General features: G+C 37.2%; 1 protein-coding gene across 5 annotated transcripts in view; it reads right to left on the bottom strand.

Annotated features, from left to right (window-relative positions):
- LOC126855743 (uncharacterized) overlaps positions 1 to 17326 on the bottom strand; it is a 207178-nt gene that overhangs the window by 98318 nt on the left and 91534 nt on the right. For all 5 annotated transcript variants that reach the window (XM_050603614.1, XM_050603612.1, XM_050603615.1 and 2 more), the window contains one exon: positions 3633 to 3749. In XM_050603614.1, coding sequence (XP_050459571.1) covers positions 3633 to 3749 — 117 coding nt within the window. The remainder of the gene's footprint in view (positions 1 to 3632; positions 3750 to 17326) is intronic.

Below are 17326 nucleotides of genomic sequence, written 5' to 3'. Positions count from 1 at the left end.
ATTTTTCTTTGTAATAAATAATAGATATACCATCTGAAAAAAGATATTTTTTAAAATAAATCTGACAACATATTGACGTTGGGGAGAGAAAAAGGCTCTTTCGTACTTCCGTCATGAGGAAGCACTTTTGTTGTACGATAAACCGAGATCGTATATTGACCTTATTACGGTTTATATTCTGTCTGGACAATGGCCGTAGTCCAAAGTGTATTATACAATATGTTGAAACATAACGGATAAAGTTTCCGCCTGTATTCCATGTATGAGCCGCTTATTATCGGTTGAATAATTCAGTCCATTTCAATGTTTCACGGTGACATAAAAGGACGTAGTTATGGAAATGAGCGCGTTGAAATTTCACGGGAATCCGATTATTGCCTCGAATTCGGCGGGATATGTGTCGTTACTTTACGAATGGCGGTGAAAAATATTATGCGCCGTTCCGCGTGCATGGTGTATTTATCTTCGAGATTTTATCCGACTGGTATTTTCGTCGCAGTCCGTTAATTTCACCAATTAAACGGCGCCAAGGAATTTTCAGCCAGAAATTCGTGAAAAATTTGCAATATTTTATATTATTGTATATACATTTAATCGTTTATACAAATTCTGTTTTTCCTCACTATATTTATATTCTTTATTATCTAGATAATTTATCTGCAAAATATAATTTCAAATCTGATATATATATATATATATATATATATATATATATATATATATATAATTATTTAATTTTCTTTAAAATGTATGATATAATAGAAGTAACTATTCAAAATGTTGTTGTTATGTTTCTTCTTTAATGCGTAAATATCCTGTTCAATATTCCATCGAAATATTGCGCATCATGGCTCATAAGTTGTCGTTTGTTGTTAGTTTCTTGCGTATTTTCACATAAAAACAGGAGTTGCCGTGGTCGGGAGTGGAAACTAACCATCATAAATCATTTCTTGACACGTTTATGCCAGTCGCGTGCGACGGGTTTGCCACATTACACTCTCAACTTCCCAACTTATATAAATTTCATACCGACTAAGCTGCGTTTCGGAGTCTCTGCTGAGAAGAAAGTGCCAAGTAATAACATGAGAAACATTTCCGGATTAAAAGCTGTCATTTTCTTTATGTCGAATACTTCTTTGGAATTTTCTTGTCATACGTATAATAGATATCCTCCTATCAATAAATCATATAATTCAAAGATTTTATTATCTAATTGAATCAAAATCTCTTGTGGTTAAAACTTTATCACCTGTATGTAGTAAACTCTATGTAGTAACTCTATGTTTGATTATATCGAATATTATTGTATGTGTCGCGTATGCAAAAAAAAAAAGTTTTTAAATATTGTTGGTTAATAGAGATTGCTTCTCTCTGTAAGACGACGTTTTAGATTATACGTACTGACGTATATGATTACGTCAGTACGTATAATCTATTAATTTTACATATCAAGTTTTACCTTTCGATGCTATTGGAAACAATTATCTTACATACGTTTGTTGCGTTCACGTTTATGGAAATGTAAAACAATTTGCGATAGAAATCAAGCTTGATTTTCTCATAAATTTATTGAACATCATGCCCGACAATGAAATTACTCTTTGGACCGGCTAGCAGAATTCAATTTTACGCCGCGTTACTCTCGCGAAAATCTCTCAATTTTCAGCTTGTACGCGGCAGATCGTGGAAACAAACAAAATTAACCGCGATTCGAAAGCAAGACTGCGCGTGTTAATTTGTCAAATATAATTCTCGCGTGTGTGACATCTACACGTTTCTCGCGAGCGTTCACTCAGACTCGTCGCGAATTTTAAGCACGGTATAAAAATCGCGGCGGAAACATTCTTCAGAAAATCTTTATGCGACTCGTCAAAGAACCGAGTTGCAGTAGAGCAAACTACTAATGTTTTATGTATACGCGGACCTTAGTCAACTACGTGGATATCGTAGACGTTGATTTCGGCATAAATATTTAATGAGCTGCTCGGAACGAAGCTCCTCGTTGTCCGAAAGCATTCGCTGGTATTCGTGTTTTTTTTTGCACACGTCAATTAAGAAACATAAATAATGGAGATGCCAATAGAGCCGCTCAGAGATTTATCTACGGACGAATTTGCAACATTTCTACCATTTACTGACTCCCACGAAGTCCGACAATATGTACCAATCAATTATTCAGATTTTTCGGGGCTCTCAGACGTCCGCCATAATTTGTTCCGACTGCGGAGCGGATGAAAATTTCATAAATTGTTAATATTAATTATTCGTTGCTTTGATTTCAATTATACTTAATTCTCAACACGGTAAAACATAATGAGGAAAAGTAATTGATGCAAAAGTTAATTCCGATTTATGATCCGTTGGCAGCGCGAATAAAATCATAAAATGTTGACATTCTTTACAAGTTTGCATCCATTATAGATTATAAATCAACGTAATACATTTCATCAAACGTAATAATTAACATGTATTCCGTTTTTATTAACTACTTGCAATGTTTCACAGCACACCATAAATAGTTATTTACTTTGGATTATTACTTTTATTAGAGTATAATTTCATAAATAAATATAGTTACATGCAAATACGCGCGCATACGAGCTGTCGAGAAGACTAATTTAAAAAATAATTCTCTCGCCTTTACGCGCCGTAAACAGAGAAATCCCTATTTTATTTTATCAAAGGTAAATCAATTTGCATTTAAATTAAACTCTCCGCGAGAAGAATGTTCAAGTGCAAACGGCGAATAAAAGTGAGAAAGAGGGCTAATGAAAATCGCTTCTTATAAGACGCGAATCGTGTAAATACTTTACATCACGTCGTTTTCGCACTCTTCGTTTTTTTTTTCTTTCTTTTACACTTCATCGAAATCAGCTCGATTTATCGCGATGAGTACGTGCCGATGAATTGAGCAATTTCTGCGAGAATACAAATTCAATCTCTTGGATATTGCTATGCCTAATGGTATTTAAGAATAAAATTAAATATACGAGAATTATCGATGTTCGAATAACAAGCCGAAGCGGCCAGGCTAGTAAGAAGCACTTAGTTCAGAACGTGTTTCTATTTCGTAATGCCATTGGAATTCTATCTACCGTCCTACCGTCCGTCCTCGTCTCTTTCTTTCTCGATAGTACTATGCGCACTGACAGTAACTCGCACAGTGACATTAAATCAATCTTACACGTCCGCTATTCATTTAGGACGCAATCATCCGGTGGGGAGAAAAGGAAGCCGGCGAAAGCTTTTGCGAAAATACGCATTGTTTTGATTAAAAATTTGATTTTCAAAGAAATATTATGAAATGTCCTCATAATTCAATTTGCGTAAACAATTTTCAAAAATATTTTCCAACATAAAAATGCTTTCTATGCATCGAGATAAATGAAAATAATCTCTTCTAAACTTTGCGAGAAAGCAAATAATTTACTCAAAATCGTCTATGTTTGTATTTAAAATGTCAATCTATTACGATATATGGAGCGAATGTTTTTCATAGAAAATTCTTTAAATCAATTTTGACTATGCGGCGATTCGGAAAGAGAATTTATTAGAGTTTGATTGAACAAAAAGATAGCGCAAAAACTGTTCGCTAATTGAAATTCAATGGCGCTATCAGATATTGTACTCACTGCATATGTAGAGTCGCGATCGGCTTGTCCGAGAAGAGCACGACCGGCCGGTCGAAGCGTTGATTACGACCGCAGACGCGAGCGCTACCTTCGAGCTGTAGCCAGCCACCCTCGCACCTGAAACAAAAAGACGAAACCTTTGAGTAACTGGCCATTACTCCTGATCGCGCAAATTGGTACTTTCTTCCGTGCCATTCGCTAATTAGTTTCGGTTATTTTCGATCCGACCATCTCGTCGCGTCGCGCCAAGTGAGAGCGTCGTGGAAATTTACGCGATGCAAATTGTATTTTGTTTTTTGCAATTTTAAAAAAGGATGGCATGATATTTTGCTATGAGATAAGTAAGAATTTTCTACTGTTTTTTTCCTGGATCAAGAATATTCAAATTACTTTCGAGAGTATGCTCTCACGTCAAGCCAGAAATGAATTTTTCTCTAATTCTTTTTTTTTTCCGCATATTAAAATTTTATGTCGTTAGTTACGAAAATCCACGACGGTGTCTTCTAAAATGGGAAAAGGAAAGGATTTTCATTCTGAGATGGTTTACTTTACAAAACTATATCTATAGTTTGACTTTGGAAATACGTGCCTCGCATTGGATTTTATCCTCCGCAATGTTAAGACCTGTATCTACTGTTCCAGATTGAATTTTGGTAGGAATCGTATTTTGAATCCAATATGCGCGAAGTTTAATGTTAACTAAGTTCCACACCACGTAGGTACAGAGAGGTACGAATTTCACTTTACCTAAATTAAATTGTATAAAGTGAAATCGAATCAAGGTTCTGTTCGAGGAAATATCGATTGTAATTGTAATAAAAACATCGATATGTGAAAAGATCAAGGAAGATTTGAAAACAAAAATCTAATGACGATTGACGGAGAGTATATTCGTTTTATTCGTTTTATTCGTAATGTAAACACTGCACTGATTGACAGTAGCAGGCTCGTGTTATGTCACGTTTCCCTATCAACGCCGCGCGTTGTCAACAAAAAAAAAAAGTAATTACAGCTAGACAACGAGTTATTTACGCGCGTCGTATTATCTTCAATAGAAACATCATTATAGAATTATTAAATATATTTTAATGTATGAAATAAATATTTAATTTTTTTTATTCAGTGCTCAAATAGATTTTGTTAATTTCTCCTTTTATATATCTCTAATTCAATTATATATATCCATATTTCCAATTATACATATCCAATTATTTTGTGTAGAATCTCTCTAAAAGAATTAAAAAAATATAATAACGATACATACACGCGTACATATATATTTTGAAGCTTTTAAAAAAGTTCGCATGAAACGTATAGATTATAGATTACAGACAATACTTTCAACTATCAATTTGAATTAATTGTAGTGCAAAAATGACTGCTAAATACATTCTCAACGTTGTCTGTTCGCTCATAAAAGTTGTTGCATGAATTACGTCGCTAATTGTCTTTATCAAAGATGAGGCGCTTCCGATAATAACGTTTTGTGGGGTAGACGAGCGACCCTATATGAAGCGGGAAAAACGATTGCCGGCGAGGGTCGCGAAATTACTTGTTCGGTTAAAGGAGACTTCAAAGGATTCGTTTTCCCGAGGCGTCGCCGACTGGGATTTTAGAGGCGAAATGAGGGAATCGCGCGGTTACGCAATAGGGAATCATGGTGATTCAGTCAGGCCTGGTTTCGTCTCACCTCGTAAGAAGGAAAAACATAACAAGAATGAAATACGCTATAACATGTTCGATTGATTATTATCCATCAAGATTTTAGAAACATTTGCTGAAGAAAATATCCTGCAGAGATAGAATACAAAATATATCTGACATTACTGATATAATTGATAGATTTTATATTATCACGATACAATAAATTATCAGAGATAAAATTAAATTATTATAATTTAAAAAAAATGACAATTTGTCTATTTCATAATAATAATAATTTGTCAATATTGCTCGAAAAATTTAAGATGAAAATAAAAATAAATTTTTTCATCAATTATTTTTATGTAATATAAAAATCTGATATCGCAATTGTAAAAAATTCTGGTATAATAAATCTCGATATATTTCCGATAATGCGAATAATTATCTATACGCTTTAATAATCAATTAAGCTTATCAAGTTACCTTAATCCCGTAGCATGGTTCGATAGGATTAATAGATATTCATATTGAGAGCCTGAGGCGATTTTGCTTAACATCGATAACATTAATTAACATATCAACGAGACAATCATGGAGACGCGCATCCTCCGCGGTAATATCTTTGGTCTCTTGGGTATCAAAGTCCTTTACAATCCCTATGCCGGCTCATTCAAATCTTGATACAATTCGTGCAACATGCGGATGTTAGCGTGCCATTGTTGAAGAGACGGATATGTGCTGTGGATAGTTTACCATTGTGTCGGCCGTACGCTTATGAATTAATTGCTTGCGGGCTTCGATGAGTCGCGGATCCAATCGTCGCGCAATCCTCTTCGATCTCTATTGGTACTCGGCAGGACATACATCTCCCTATAATCCGGCCGGATAAAATTTCCGAATCGAATTACGACGCCGTTAACATCCCGCAGAGAATGCGAACTTGGGGGTTGCTTGTAATATCTTCTCTACGAAGTTTATAATAACTTTTCGGATAAGAGAATCTTCCAAGTTGTAGTTTTTGTTTTGCAATAGCGATTTTTCTGGTGTTTGAATGGAAATATATAATTTCACATATTATTCTGCCTATTTTTAAGATATTGTAATATCTGATGCATTTTAAAAAATAACTATTTTATTACAAAAATAATTCTACACATAAGATTAAATTTGATATCTTTTATGAGAAAGTGTCTATCCGACACAAAAGTCAGGGAAGCGTTTAAATTTGACAACGTAATATTCCGAAAGAAAACAGAGAAAAGAATCGATATGTCGATAAGTAGCGTAGAGGATACGGTAGATGAAACAATGGAGAGTTTGAGTAGCGAATGTAGGATGATATCAATAAGACATCGTGAATAATTGATGCGCCACGTAGCTCGAGAAGATGAGCCTTACTTTCGGTTTGTCTTTCTGCTGCTCGAGGAGGAAAGATATTCATTCTTGATGCGGCTTATGTGAGTCCTTCAACTTTTTTCCTTTGCTCACTCAGAAATAAATCGCACCAGAGATACGTATCCGTTACGCGATTCGATAAGAAGCTTGACTCCTCGGTCATTAGATATACAACGTAGAGAGAGAGAGAGAGAGAGAGAGAGAGAGAGAGAGAGAGAGAGAGAGAGAGAGAGAGAGAACAAGGGAGTTTGAAGTTTATATTGTCAAGAGATAAAAGATGTCGGGGATCGTTACGAGCGTAAGCTTAAGAATGGAAACCGACCGTGGAGGGGGAAGGGGGGAGGTGGAGCAAAGAAATGGAGAATATCCGGTACATAGCGGTATTGTTAATTATGTGATGCAAATAAGCAAACGTTACGCTGCATCAACAATCCAGCATGGAGTTTGCGACTTGCATTTAGATTCCGCAGCTGTTGTCGTTATTATTTGAAATATATTTATCCCCTTGTCGGTATTGAAGAAGCGAGTTGTCTTACAATTAGAAAGATGCAAAAGAGGCTTGAAGAAGAGTAAACATAATTATTATTCATAGCGACTGTGTTTCCCATCTGTCAATCATCGTCAACATTTTTAATATGAATTAATCATAATCCTATAGAGCATCCTCGAATCTATTGCACACAAGTTTCTTGAACGTAATAAAGTCGAGAGTATTTGAAGAAAACAGAAACAAATAACGGGAACTATCGCGAAAAGTCTCGGAGACAAAGGCAGAAATAAGAAGGCGTAGCGCGGAGATTTGATTGTTGCCGGCAGCGCGATATAAATAATTGAAATGCCAGCTTGCGCGTCACAGAATAAAGGCCTCGCTCTTAGCGCTGTTCGTTCAGCGAGAAGGCGAGTTATCCTAACACCTCTTCCCTATCGGCCCCCTTGGCGTTTCATGTTTCGTCGACTGCATTTGGCGTCTCGTGTCCGACCGTGAAAAGCAGGAACCGACTCTTCGCGCCCTTTCTTCTCGCACCACTGGGCGGACGTCGCGGCAAGAGAAGGAAGTCCGCCAAGAGATCCGACGGAGGATTCGCAGGAAATTGGATGCTTTTATTTCGCGTGATTTTCTCTCGTGCAGCGGAGCAACTTCTCTTTCTCTCTCTTTCTCACGCTATCCCGCTCTCGTGCAGTCCGCCGTCTTCGTCCCTCTCTGCACGATGAATCGAGCCTGCGACCGAAAGATCGAAACGATTTCTCGAGAGTCGGCACTCGACTGTCCTGATTTTCCGGATTTGTGATCCGACTGTTATCCCCATACGCATTTCTTTTACCGATGTAAAATTTTTTCTACATCCGGGTAGAAAGAACAGTTAATCGTGTAATGAGCCATCGAAATTAATTGTGAGAATAAAGAGCAAAAGTATACACTTGTTCCTAAAGAAACGTTACAAATAAATATCAGATGAATTAACGTTTGGGTAATTAGCCTTCATGTTGTACACAGTTCTGTCATATTTAGTATCTCTGTTCAGCGGCGATAATGCTCAACGATGATAGCGCGCAATGCTCCCTCGATGAATGACGAACGCAAAGCACGCGATACGGAAATTGTCGGCCCCTCGTCTTTCTTCCCGTTAATAGGAATTATCTTACGGACGTAGTGTCTTGTTGAATTATACAGGAGCAGTGAGATTTCTCGGAGCGCGCAGGGTTTTGCGAACTACATCGGGAGAGAATATCGTCGTAGTGTCGAGGGGAGTTGCGAAACACTCGAGTGCAATTTAGGACGGCCCTGTCTACTGGAGAGCCCCTTATAATCGCGCCGGGGTTCACCGGGGTATAAAACGGAAACTCGTGGACCGTGCTTGGCAGTGTAATGCGAAACAGACAGACCTCGCGCGTTGCACGGAAACTTTGAAGTCACGATCACGGCTACAATGCCAGTGATGTAACGCAATTCCGATTCTCTGTAAATGCAAATGTAAATATAAACCTAGATAGATTGGAGCAATTAATGAAAATTTTATTTAACCAGCGATATTTTCGGTCAGTCGCCTCCCTCCATTTTATTTCTACCTCTTTTCGCAATGTATACGTAATCAAAGTTAATTTATATATCTCGAATCATTTATAAATAATAATAGAAGTATATTAGATATTTTAAATAACATAAATAAAAATGTGAAATTATTGAATGCTTTCAATTTGATATTATAGTTCATAAGGCGCGCGATAAAAAAAAATATATTTTGCAGCATCGTTGCTATACAGATCACTGTTGACATACCAGAAACGTACAAAAGAATCACGGCGGCGCACATGCGCCACTTTGCAGGAAAGATGCTTTCTTGTCGAAGTCGCTGTCAAGCCGATGGTGGATGGCGGGTTCTCGGCAACGCCTCCTCGAAATACCGAGCAATTTGGCGCGTCTTGTCGCGGAGTACCTTAATCGCGGTCGAGCCTCCGAGTGGAAAACGGAGTGGCAACCCCAATCTTGGACCGCGCGCGTATATCCCCGTTGTCTGTACACATTAGCACATACGCGCGCACGTTCTGTATACATGTTTGCTTGCGGATAGCTTGAGAGAGGAAAAAAAAAGAGATAGATAGGTATAGAAAAAGAGAGAGAAAGAGAGAACAGAGCGAAGGAAAACCGACTAGACGGTGAGAAGGTTGCCGGGAGGCAACGCCAAGCTTACCGATGTCAGTCAGTCAACTGGAAATCGCTTACCGCGCCCAAACCATCTCGTATTTTACATTTCCACCCGCCACGGGCGTTATTCGCCATTCGCTGTTCTGCTTGAACAGCTTTCTACGTCTTTGACCCTCTTTCGAGATGCGAGACCCCTCGCCGCATCTCAGAGCGACGAAGGAACGGGGGGTTATACTGCAAATCAATTTACCCGGCATATTCGGACGAAACCCTCGTTCTATGAGAGCGGATTATAAATTTAAATGTAAACCCGACGCGGTTTCAAGGGGACAAAAGTGAAAAGCGCTGGTGCGACCGAGAATGATGCGACGAAAAGCGTTTGCGTTAATTGCAAATAGTGGCCGTAATATCTCGGGTAATATAGTGATCAATATCGAATTATTATTCCAAAAAAAGTGAAATTATTATATATTATATACGAAATTATATACTTTATTATGTATATTTATAAATTCTCTCTGGGTAAATTTGATCAAATCATGACTAAAAAGATGATCAGAATTGGGGAGGGGGAGGGGGAGGGGAGGACTTTTATAAAATTTATTGCTATAAATTTATTATGTAATTCCAATAATACATAAGTTGTAAAAATTTAATTACAAATAGAAGATCGTTCATCTCACGTTTTTAAAATGAAATAAATCGGCTTAACGGAATAATCGCTGATGACGTCAATAGTAGAGCTAACTCCGAGACAAATCCGTTTACATTGATACGCGCAAGCGTGCAGTGATTCAGTTTCGATCGACTGACTTTATACGACAGAGAATACTTTAATCTCAACTATTCAGCAGTACATTAAAAAATGCCAATTGATTTCTGCCAGCTGGCTTTAGCTAATTTCCATCAGAGATATCTGTATTGCCGTTACCCGAAACAAATCTGGCTTATCTGATAGATCGTATGTACAAGTTGGAAAAATCTTTTTTTTAAAGAAAATTAGATGCGATGGATATTGATTTTACTATAGCTTTTATTATAACATTTTTAAAAAATAAGAGAATGTAAATTAAATTATATTAAATTATCTGCAATAAAGCTATTCCGGAAATAAATATCTTATTTGATAGTAATATTTATTATATTAATTTCGGAAATTTTTAAATAATACATTTACATAAATAAAAATGTTTAGCGAGATGCACTTTTCGCAGATTTTTCCGTATTCCGCATTAGCCTCAAAAACACAGGAAATTATTCATCCTCGGACTATTCGTAGAATCACTGTTGGAATGAAAATGTTGGTTTCGCGGAAAGTGGAATAAATTATTTCCTCTAGCTTTATATATTGTCAGAAACCACACACTTTCTCTCTCTCTCTCTCTCTCTCTCTCTCTCTCTCTCTCTCTTACATAGTGCTATACACTATTTTTATTTGGTACATACGAGAAACGTCGATATAGATTATTTTATGTTGAATGATTTTCTCGGAAAAACGCGATGAAACGGCAATATAAGTGCCCGATAAAGTTTTAAAGGTACACTGACCTCTCTCTAGAAAATCGATAAAGGGCACAGTCTATGCTTTCTTGACTGCCGTAATAAAATCATGTCTATTTTTTCTTTCGTCGCATTAAACTTATATTTAATTATATTTAATAATGAACGTTATTATCTAACATTATTGAAAATTAAAAATTCAATATTATAAAATAAAAAGAGACTAAGAGTGCACACAAAAACGAAAATAATTGAGCAATATAATTTTTATATTGTAAAGATGTTATAATTTTAGGGTTCTATATTTTTGAATTTTGTTGTAGTAGATATTAAATATATCGTCGTAAAAAATTATTATCATGTTTGAAAATTTCATTTTTACGCTACAGAATAGATTTTCAGTAGTATATCTCGACGATAGGTCAGAGACGGTGAGTCATATTTCAGTGCCAAGTAGTATTACGAGGAATTAATCATACGGCGAAGAGTCGTCTAATGTTTAAATAGCAGCGAAACAGACATTGCCGAGGAAGAGAAAAAGGGAAAGAGAAAGGAAGTAATTTTGCTGAAATTGTGAAGTCACGAGCAAATTGTTCGTCGACGCGCTGCTAAGTTGATCACTTCGGTTTTTAAATCGCGAACTTCGATTCACCGAACCGTGACAAACAATTGGCTAGTTGAGATTCTTATTTACTTCAATTTCAATTGCATTTACGCAATAGACTTTCACGAGCAGTTTCCCCGCACCTGAAATGCAAATTATGCAAATATATATCCGACAATTAGATTCCGTTAAGAAAGAAGTACTTCGGAATCCTTTTTATTCTTCGGTAATCAAGAGTTTCCCGCACCTTGTTCTCGGCAAGCTCTATTTTTTCATTCCTTTTGAAATGCTTGAAAAAATACTGTCGATAAAATTGCACCTTTCACGACAGAATATTCCGTCAAAGATTTGACTTTAATCAATCAATGAAACAAAAGAATGCAATTGGCCGGACCACGCTCCAAGATCCACATAATTTTCTTCTAATTCCTTCGTTGAATAAATCAACAAGAAGGATTTTCTCTTTCACCCGGAAACGATCCGCGAAGCTTAAAAGAATAACGAGGGATAGCAAGAAGAGTAAAATGCGTTAAAAAGAGAATGGGAGCTTTGAAAACTTTTTTCACTTCACGGACGCGACTTTTGCTCGTTTCCGTTCAGATAACGATGCTATGTATGCGCCGCTTGGATTTCAGATTCTCGGATATCCACGCCTGGATTTTCGTGACCGGAAGCTGTCAAGCTTGTGTCAAAGTTTTACATATGTTTTTGACATTCGTCTCGTGTCGGGCAGTACTCGAAAATGGTACGCGCGCGATGTTTGTCAACGTCAAATCGCTGTTCTCGAAATCATTTCTCCGTCTTTTCTGATTGACGTTGAGCGTGCGTGATTTCAGATTATCATGAGGATAAAAACAAGGTGGGAAAGAAGGGAGAAAAAGGGACGAGGAAAAGGAGGAAAAATGGAAAACTTTGGATGGAGATGCAATTTTTAACGTCTAACGGTTATGTGTGTCCAAACAACGTAACATAATCCGCGGCTTCGACGTCGACTGCGAAAAGGAATGACGGCTATATGTCACACTGCTTGCCAATCGTTTTTATCGAAAAATCCTAAAATATCATCGCAAACTACACGCGATAGAAATAAAAGTGATAAACGGGTCTGATAGTCCTTTTGAATAAAATGCAAAATAGCGTGAAACTATCCTCTTTTTTTACATGATAGAAGTAAAGGATTTTTTAGAGTGTGTGTGTGTGTGTGCGCGAATCATCCGAGAATGCAAACTGAGGTCGCCGAGTTGAATAATTGGGCCTCGTCGGGTTTTATTAAAACATCGCCGCTAGTGGAATCGCACGAAATGTATCTGTGTAACCATCGGTGATTTATGCGAGTTATTTCGCGCTGGGACTACGCCCGTTACATCAGGTAGATGCGAGAGTAACAGAAAATGAGAGTACGGGGGAACGAGTGCAACTGTGTACATGCGCACATAACGGGTGTTATATAAAAAAAAGAACCCTTATCGTAAATTAAAATTGTAAGTCAGATAATTAAAAATTAGTTACGTATCATATTTTACGATATTGTACAATGGATGATTACAGAAAAGAGGAAATAAAAGATTACATCTTATATATATTTTTTAATATTCATTCTATTATATTAAAATTCTAGTATATTAAGAAGGTTTCAATAACTTATTTTGTTTTTACAACACTGTAATTGATTATTAAAAAATAAGAATATTTTTATGTATGATAAATGCTAAATATGTTAAAAGATTTATCGCTTTCCAATGAATTTGATTAAAATTATGTTCTCAATAATCTCAATGAAATTTTACATTCCACCCTGTACGTACGATACGAAAGCCTATTTTCCATGTACTATTACTACCGTTGCTCGTGTTTGCGTCGGGAGGGTGTTATGAATGCGGCGAGCGTGAAATCAAATTTCTAACGATCAGAACGATTCCGGCCACGGCATCGTGCATCGATTTAGAGCAGGGATGGAGCGCACAGATCTGTCCTCACCGAGCTCAAAAATCGGACGACAGCTGAACCTACGGCGGACGTGTCCCATCGATCGCGCCCGTTAATCCGACGGCGATCTGCAGGAGAACAAATCGCGCTGGTGGTGCCAACGAGCGCGGATAAGCGAAAAGTTTGCCGTTTCTGGTTTCCGATGTGACCCGATACGCCCTGCGGGCATGTATTTTTGCGTGATCGCGCATGAACTTTCGGCGACGCATTCAAATTCACGTACTGAGAGATTTCGCTGCCCTTTAATGAGACGCAAATTTCGAGTAATAAATGATTTTAACGCAAAGTCGTGCGTTTCAAAAATTCACAATTTTCGCGCAATGAATAATTATAACACAAAGTCGAGCGTTTCGAAAATTAACGTGTACTCTCGCGTAAACTTTGCACATTTTACACACACAAGTCATACTAATCATTTTAAGATAATAGTGATTTGTAGCAATCTTTGCTTATCCATGTACAATTTGCAGATTAAACGTTCGTTCTTGCAAGCGAGCGAGTAAATTTTATGGAATCGCGTTACGGAATCAATTTACAAAATTGTATCTCTTTTTTTTCTTAAACAACTAAAAAATGATATAAATTGCTCCCAATAAAACAATTTCTTTGCTTTTATAAAGATTTTTTTTCAGCTTTCGAATTAATGTGATTCAAACTTTTCACAAAATATACGATTATTAATAAGTTTCAATTCTTCGTAAATTTCATTGTTATTTGTATATTAAAATTAAAACAAATATATATTCATAAAACTAGTTTTGATAATATCTCTTTTACAAGAATAGATCTTTTCTTTTACTTTTTTTTTTTTTTTTTTGTCACAAAGAAACGCTGTCGCACAGTTTCTCGATGCATCGGGAAACCAGAAACAATCCATTAACTAATTTATTTCTGGCGAGACAAATTCTACTTAGTAGCGGAGCGTGTAATCAGTGGTAAAGCTCGGGGAAAGAGAGAGAGAGAGAGAGAGAGAGAGAGAGAGAGAGAGAGAGAGAGCGATGAGAAGAAGAGAGACAGTCCGCGCTCTCTTTTCTGTCCAGTCTCGGTCGTCTCTCTGGCTTCTACCTCTCTTCGCGGCAGTTTCATTTACCCTCGAAACTGGTGAAAGACTACTCCACGCATCCTCGAGTTCGAACGAGCATTGTCGTAATGTGGAAAGTTGGCGAATTGGATCTGAAGTTTTCTGAAAACAAGACCGTCTCTCTGCACCGCCTAGTCCGCGAAGAACGAATGGTGGGACGAGCGCTAAAACCGACGCTTCGAAACGAGAACCGGAAACAATTATGCGGTCGGGAAAGCTCCCAGAGGCTCGCTAATTGTCGTACAACTTCATCGTCGGAGACACTGTCGCGGTTTAACGATTTTCATTGAGCTTTTAAGTTTGATCATTCTTCAATAGGGATTAGAGATTATTGGATGTTGCAAGTATCTATTCTATGTCCTAATGCAAAAAGTTGGTTCTATCTCCTTGCAAACCCCTTGCACGAATGAAATCACGAGAAAAAGCTGGAAAGTATAATGCGGTTAACGTCATTGCGGAAACATCACTATAATAAAACTGTGTGTGTGTGTGTGTGTTTACGTCATTTACACATTCATTTCATTTAATTGCAAAATCTTTCTTTCTCTATTTCATCAAATATTTCCGATGAAGAACTTCCGAACGGAAACAACGATTAGTTCGGCATCGTCGACTCGGTCGGGATTAGATAACACGGTTTTTAGGACTGCAGTACGCGCCGTCGGTTACAGTAACGCGATTATTTAACCATAATAACCGGTTGCGGGCTGGCGTATGCTAATGATTTATTTCAGCGGAATTTCATATTGAAAGCCCGCCTAAACTGTGCATAAACCGTGAGCCAATCATGCACGCCGCGATCCAGACAGATTCGATCGCGTATAATACGTGGAGATTCGGGCTAATAAATAATGGAATCATTGTCTCGTCCGTGCCAGTCGATCGTAAAATCACACCGGCGATAAACGCGGCCGCATTATTTCCAGAAGCGCGCAGATGAACGGCTGGCGCGATTGATAAAAATCATTGAAAATCATTTCCCTAGTAGTCTTCTGTATGAAGACTTAAAACTTGGCTGCTATTCTTAAGCGATTCTCAATTCTTCTTTCGCAATATCATCTGATTAAACAATGCCACTGATCCAAGAAAATTAATGAAAAAAGGAAAATAACAAAAAATATTAGTTAAATATATAAGGATAAAAAATTTTAAATCAAGCGTTATATCAATAATAATTATTAATTAAGTTTTAAGCGCTATAAATATTATGTATCGGTTTATCTTTTCCTTGAAGTTAAATTAAATTTCGGAAGGTTCTTACATGCGATAAGATAGCTCGTTTAAGGCGTACATTAACGCGCGAACTTATTCGCCGCATTTACCGTGCTTGTATCATTTATGCGCGTAACGAACGTCGCTTGTGTTAGATTTACCAACGAGGCGAGTGTCTAATTTGATAAGTGTATGTAGCACAGACAAATAATACGAAGTGCGCTCGGCATACATTATTACAGCTTGCGCGGTAAGCAAGCGATATTAGGAGCGCACCTCGAAAGGAAGCGAAACGTCGAATTTCGGAAGGAATTGTAACGTTTGATATTCCAGTCGCGAACATGATGTACATACGTAATCGGATGTTATCTTCGTAGCGCTATGATATGACTCATGAGTTATGACAATCTTACGTGCGTGCGTGGCATCATCTTGCCACGTGAACGCAACCGATATATGTATTAATGTACGTTTGATATCAGAAAATTATTTCTCACAAGAAAAATATTTCACATACAAATTATCTTTTATTTGAATTTTTTTAACGATATATAATGTGTGTTTTTTTAAATCATGAAACAAGGTTGACATTTTGTGTTTGAAGCCTTCATGGAGCGATAAAGGAAGCGTTTTGTTATTCCCCATCTCTCTTGTAATTTCGCGACGAGCCATGCCTCCCTAAAACGGTCTTACTTTAGATGAATCGCTTTAATACTTTTTCACGACGTGAAACTTACTTCGTCTAACGCGCGGTGTCACTTTGCGTTCGAGACGTCAAGAGATATAAATTTCGGGGTCCTGGATAGAGGGAGAGAAAAGTTCGCTTTTCGAGAGCCGCGCCGAAACCGCTCCTGGCGCGGATTAGGCAATCTTACCGTAAAAGTGCTGTAATTTATGAAGCCACTTAAATCTTAGCCCTCGAGTATAATATCCCCTGCTCTATCCCCCGAACCTACCCCTTTCGCGGAACGAGATACACTCTTCCAAAGGAATTTTTTTTTCGAACAGTTTAATAACGTTATATAACCTGGCAGCTCGCGAAGCGTATATTCTTTTTTAAGAGCATATATGAAATAAACTTGCGCAGATGACTTGGCAACAGAATTTATATTGTAAATTGTTGTATAAAAAAAAAAACTTTTGATATTGTAAAACTCTCCATTGAGCGCACGGAATATGTATAACTTTAATTGTCATACAGTATTCCAATATGTGGCATGTCCTTTTGCGTGAGTTGTCCTAAATACATAGCAAGTAGTTCTTCAAACACTTTTAAATCGAGTGTAAATTGTCGCGTGAGTTCACACACATATTCCATATTCGCGTGTATGGTAAACCGAAAAGAGAAAATGCGCATTTTAACGAATCAAAGTTTTGCCACATTTTCCGCGCAAAAGTTTTCAGCGGAAAAAATTAAAGAGGTTGAATATGGTTTTTCGAAAGTCGGAGAGAAAATTTATCTTTACAAAGAGCGTTATGTAACTATGTTAAAAACTTAAACTAATGCGCAAGATAAAGAGCTGCAAGATATCACGTTTTACACCGGTTAGAATTCTCTTATCGCTGCTCGAATATTCCCGCGGCTATAGTCTTCGTATTATATACATATATAAATATATATATATATA

The sequence above is a fragment of the Cataglyphis hispanica genome, chromosome 17, assembly GCF_021464435.1.
Source record: "Cataglyphis hispanica isolate Lineage 1 chromosome 17, ULB_Chis1_1.0, whole genome shotgun sequence".
Lineage (NCBI taxonomy): Eukaryota > Metazoa > Arthropoda > Insecta > Hymenoptera > Formicidae > Cataglyphis > Cataglyphis hispanica.
The sequence above is the reverse complement of the archived record's forward strand: the minus strand, read 5'-3'. Positions and strand labels throughout refer to the sequence as shown.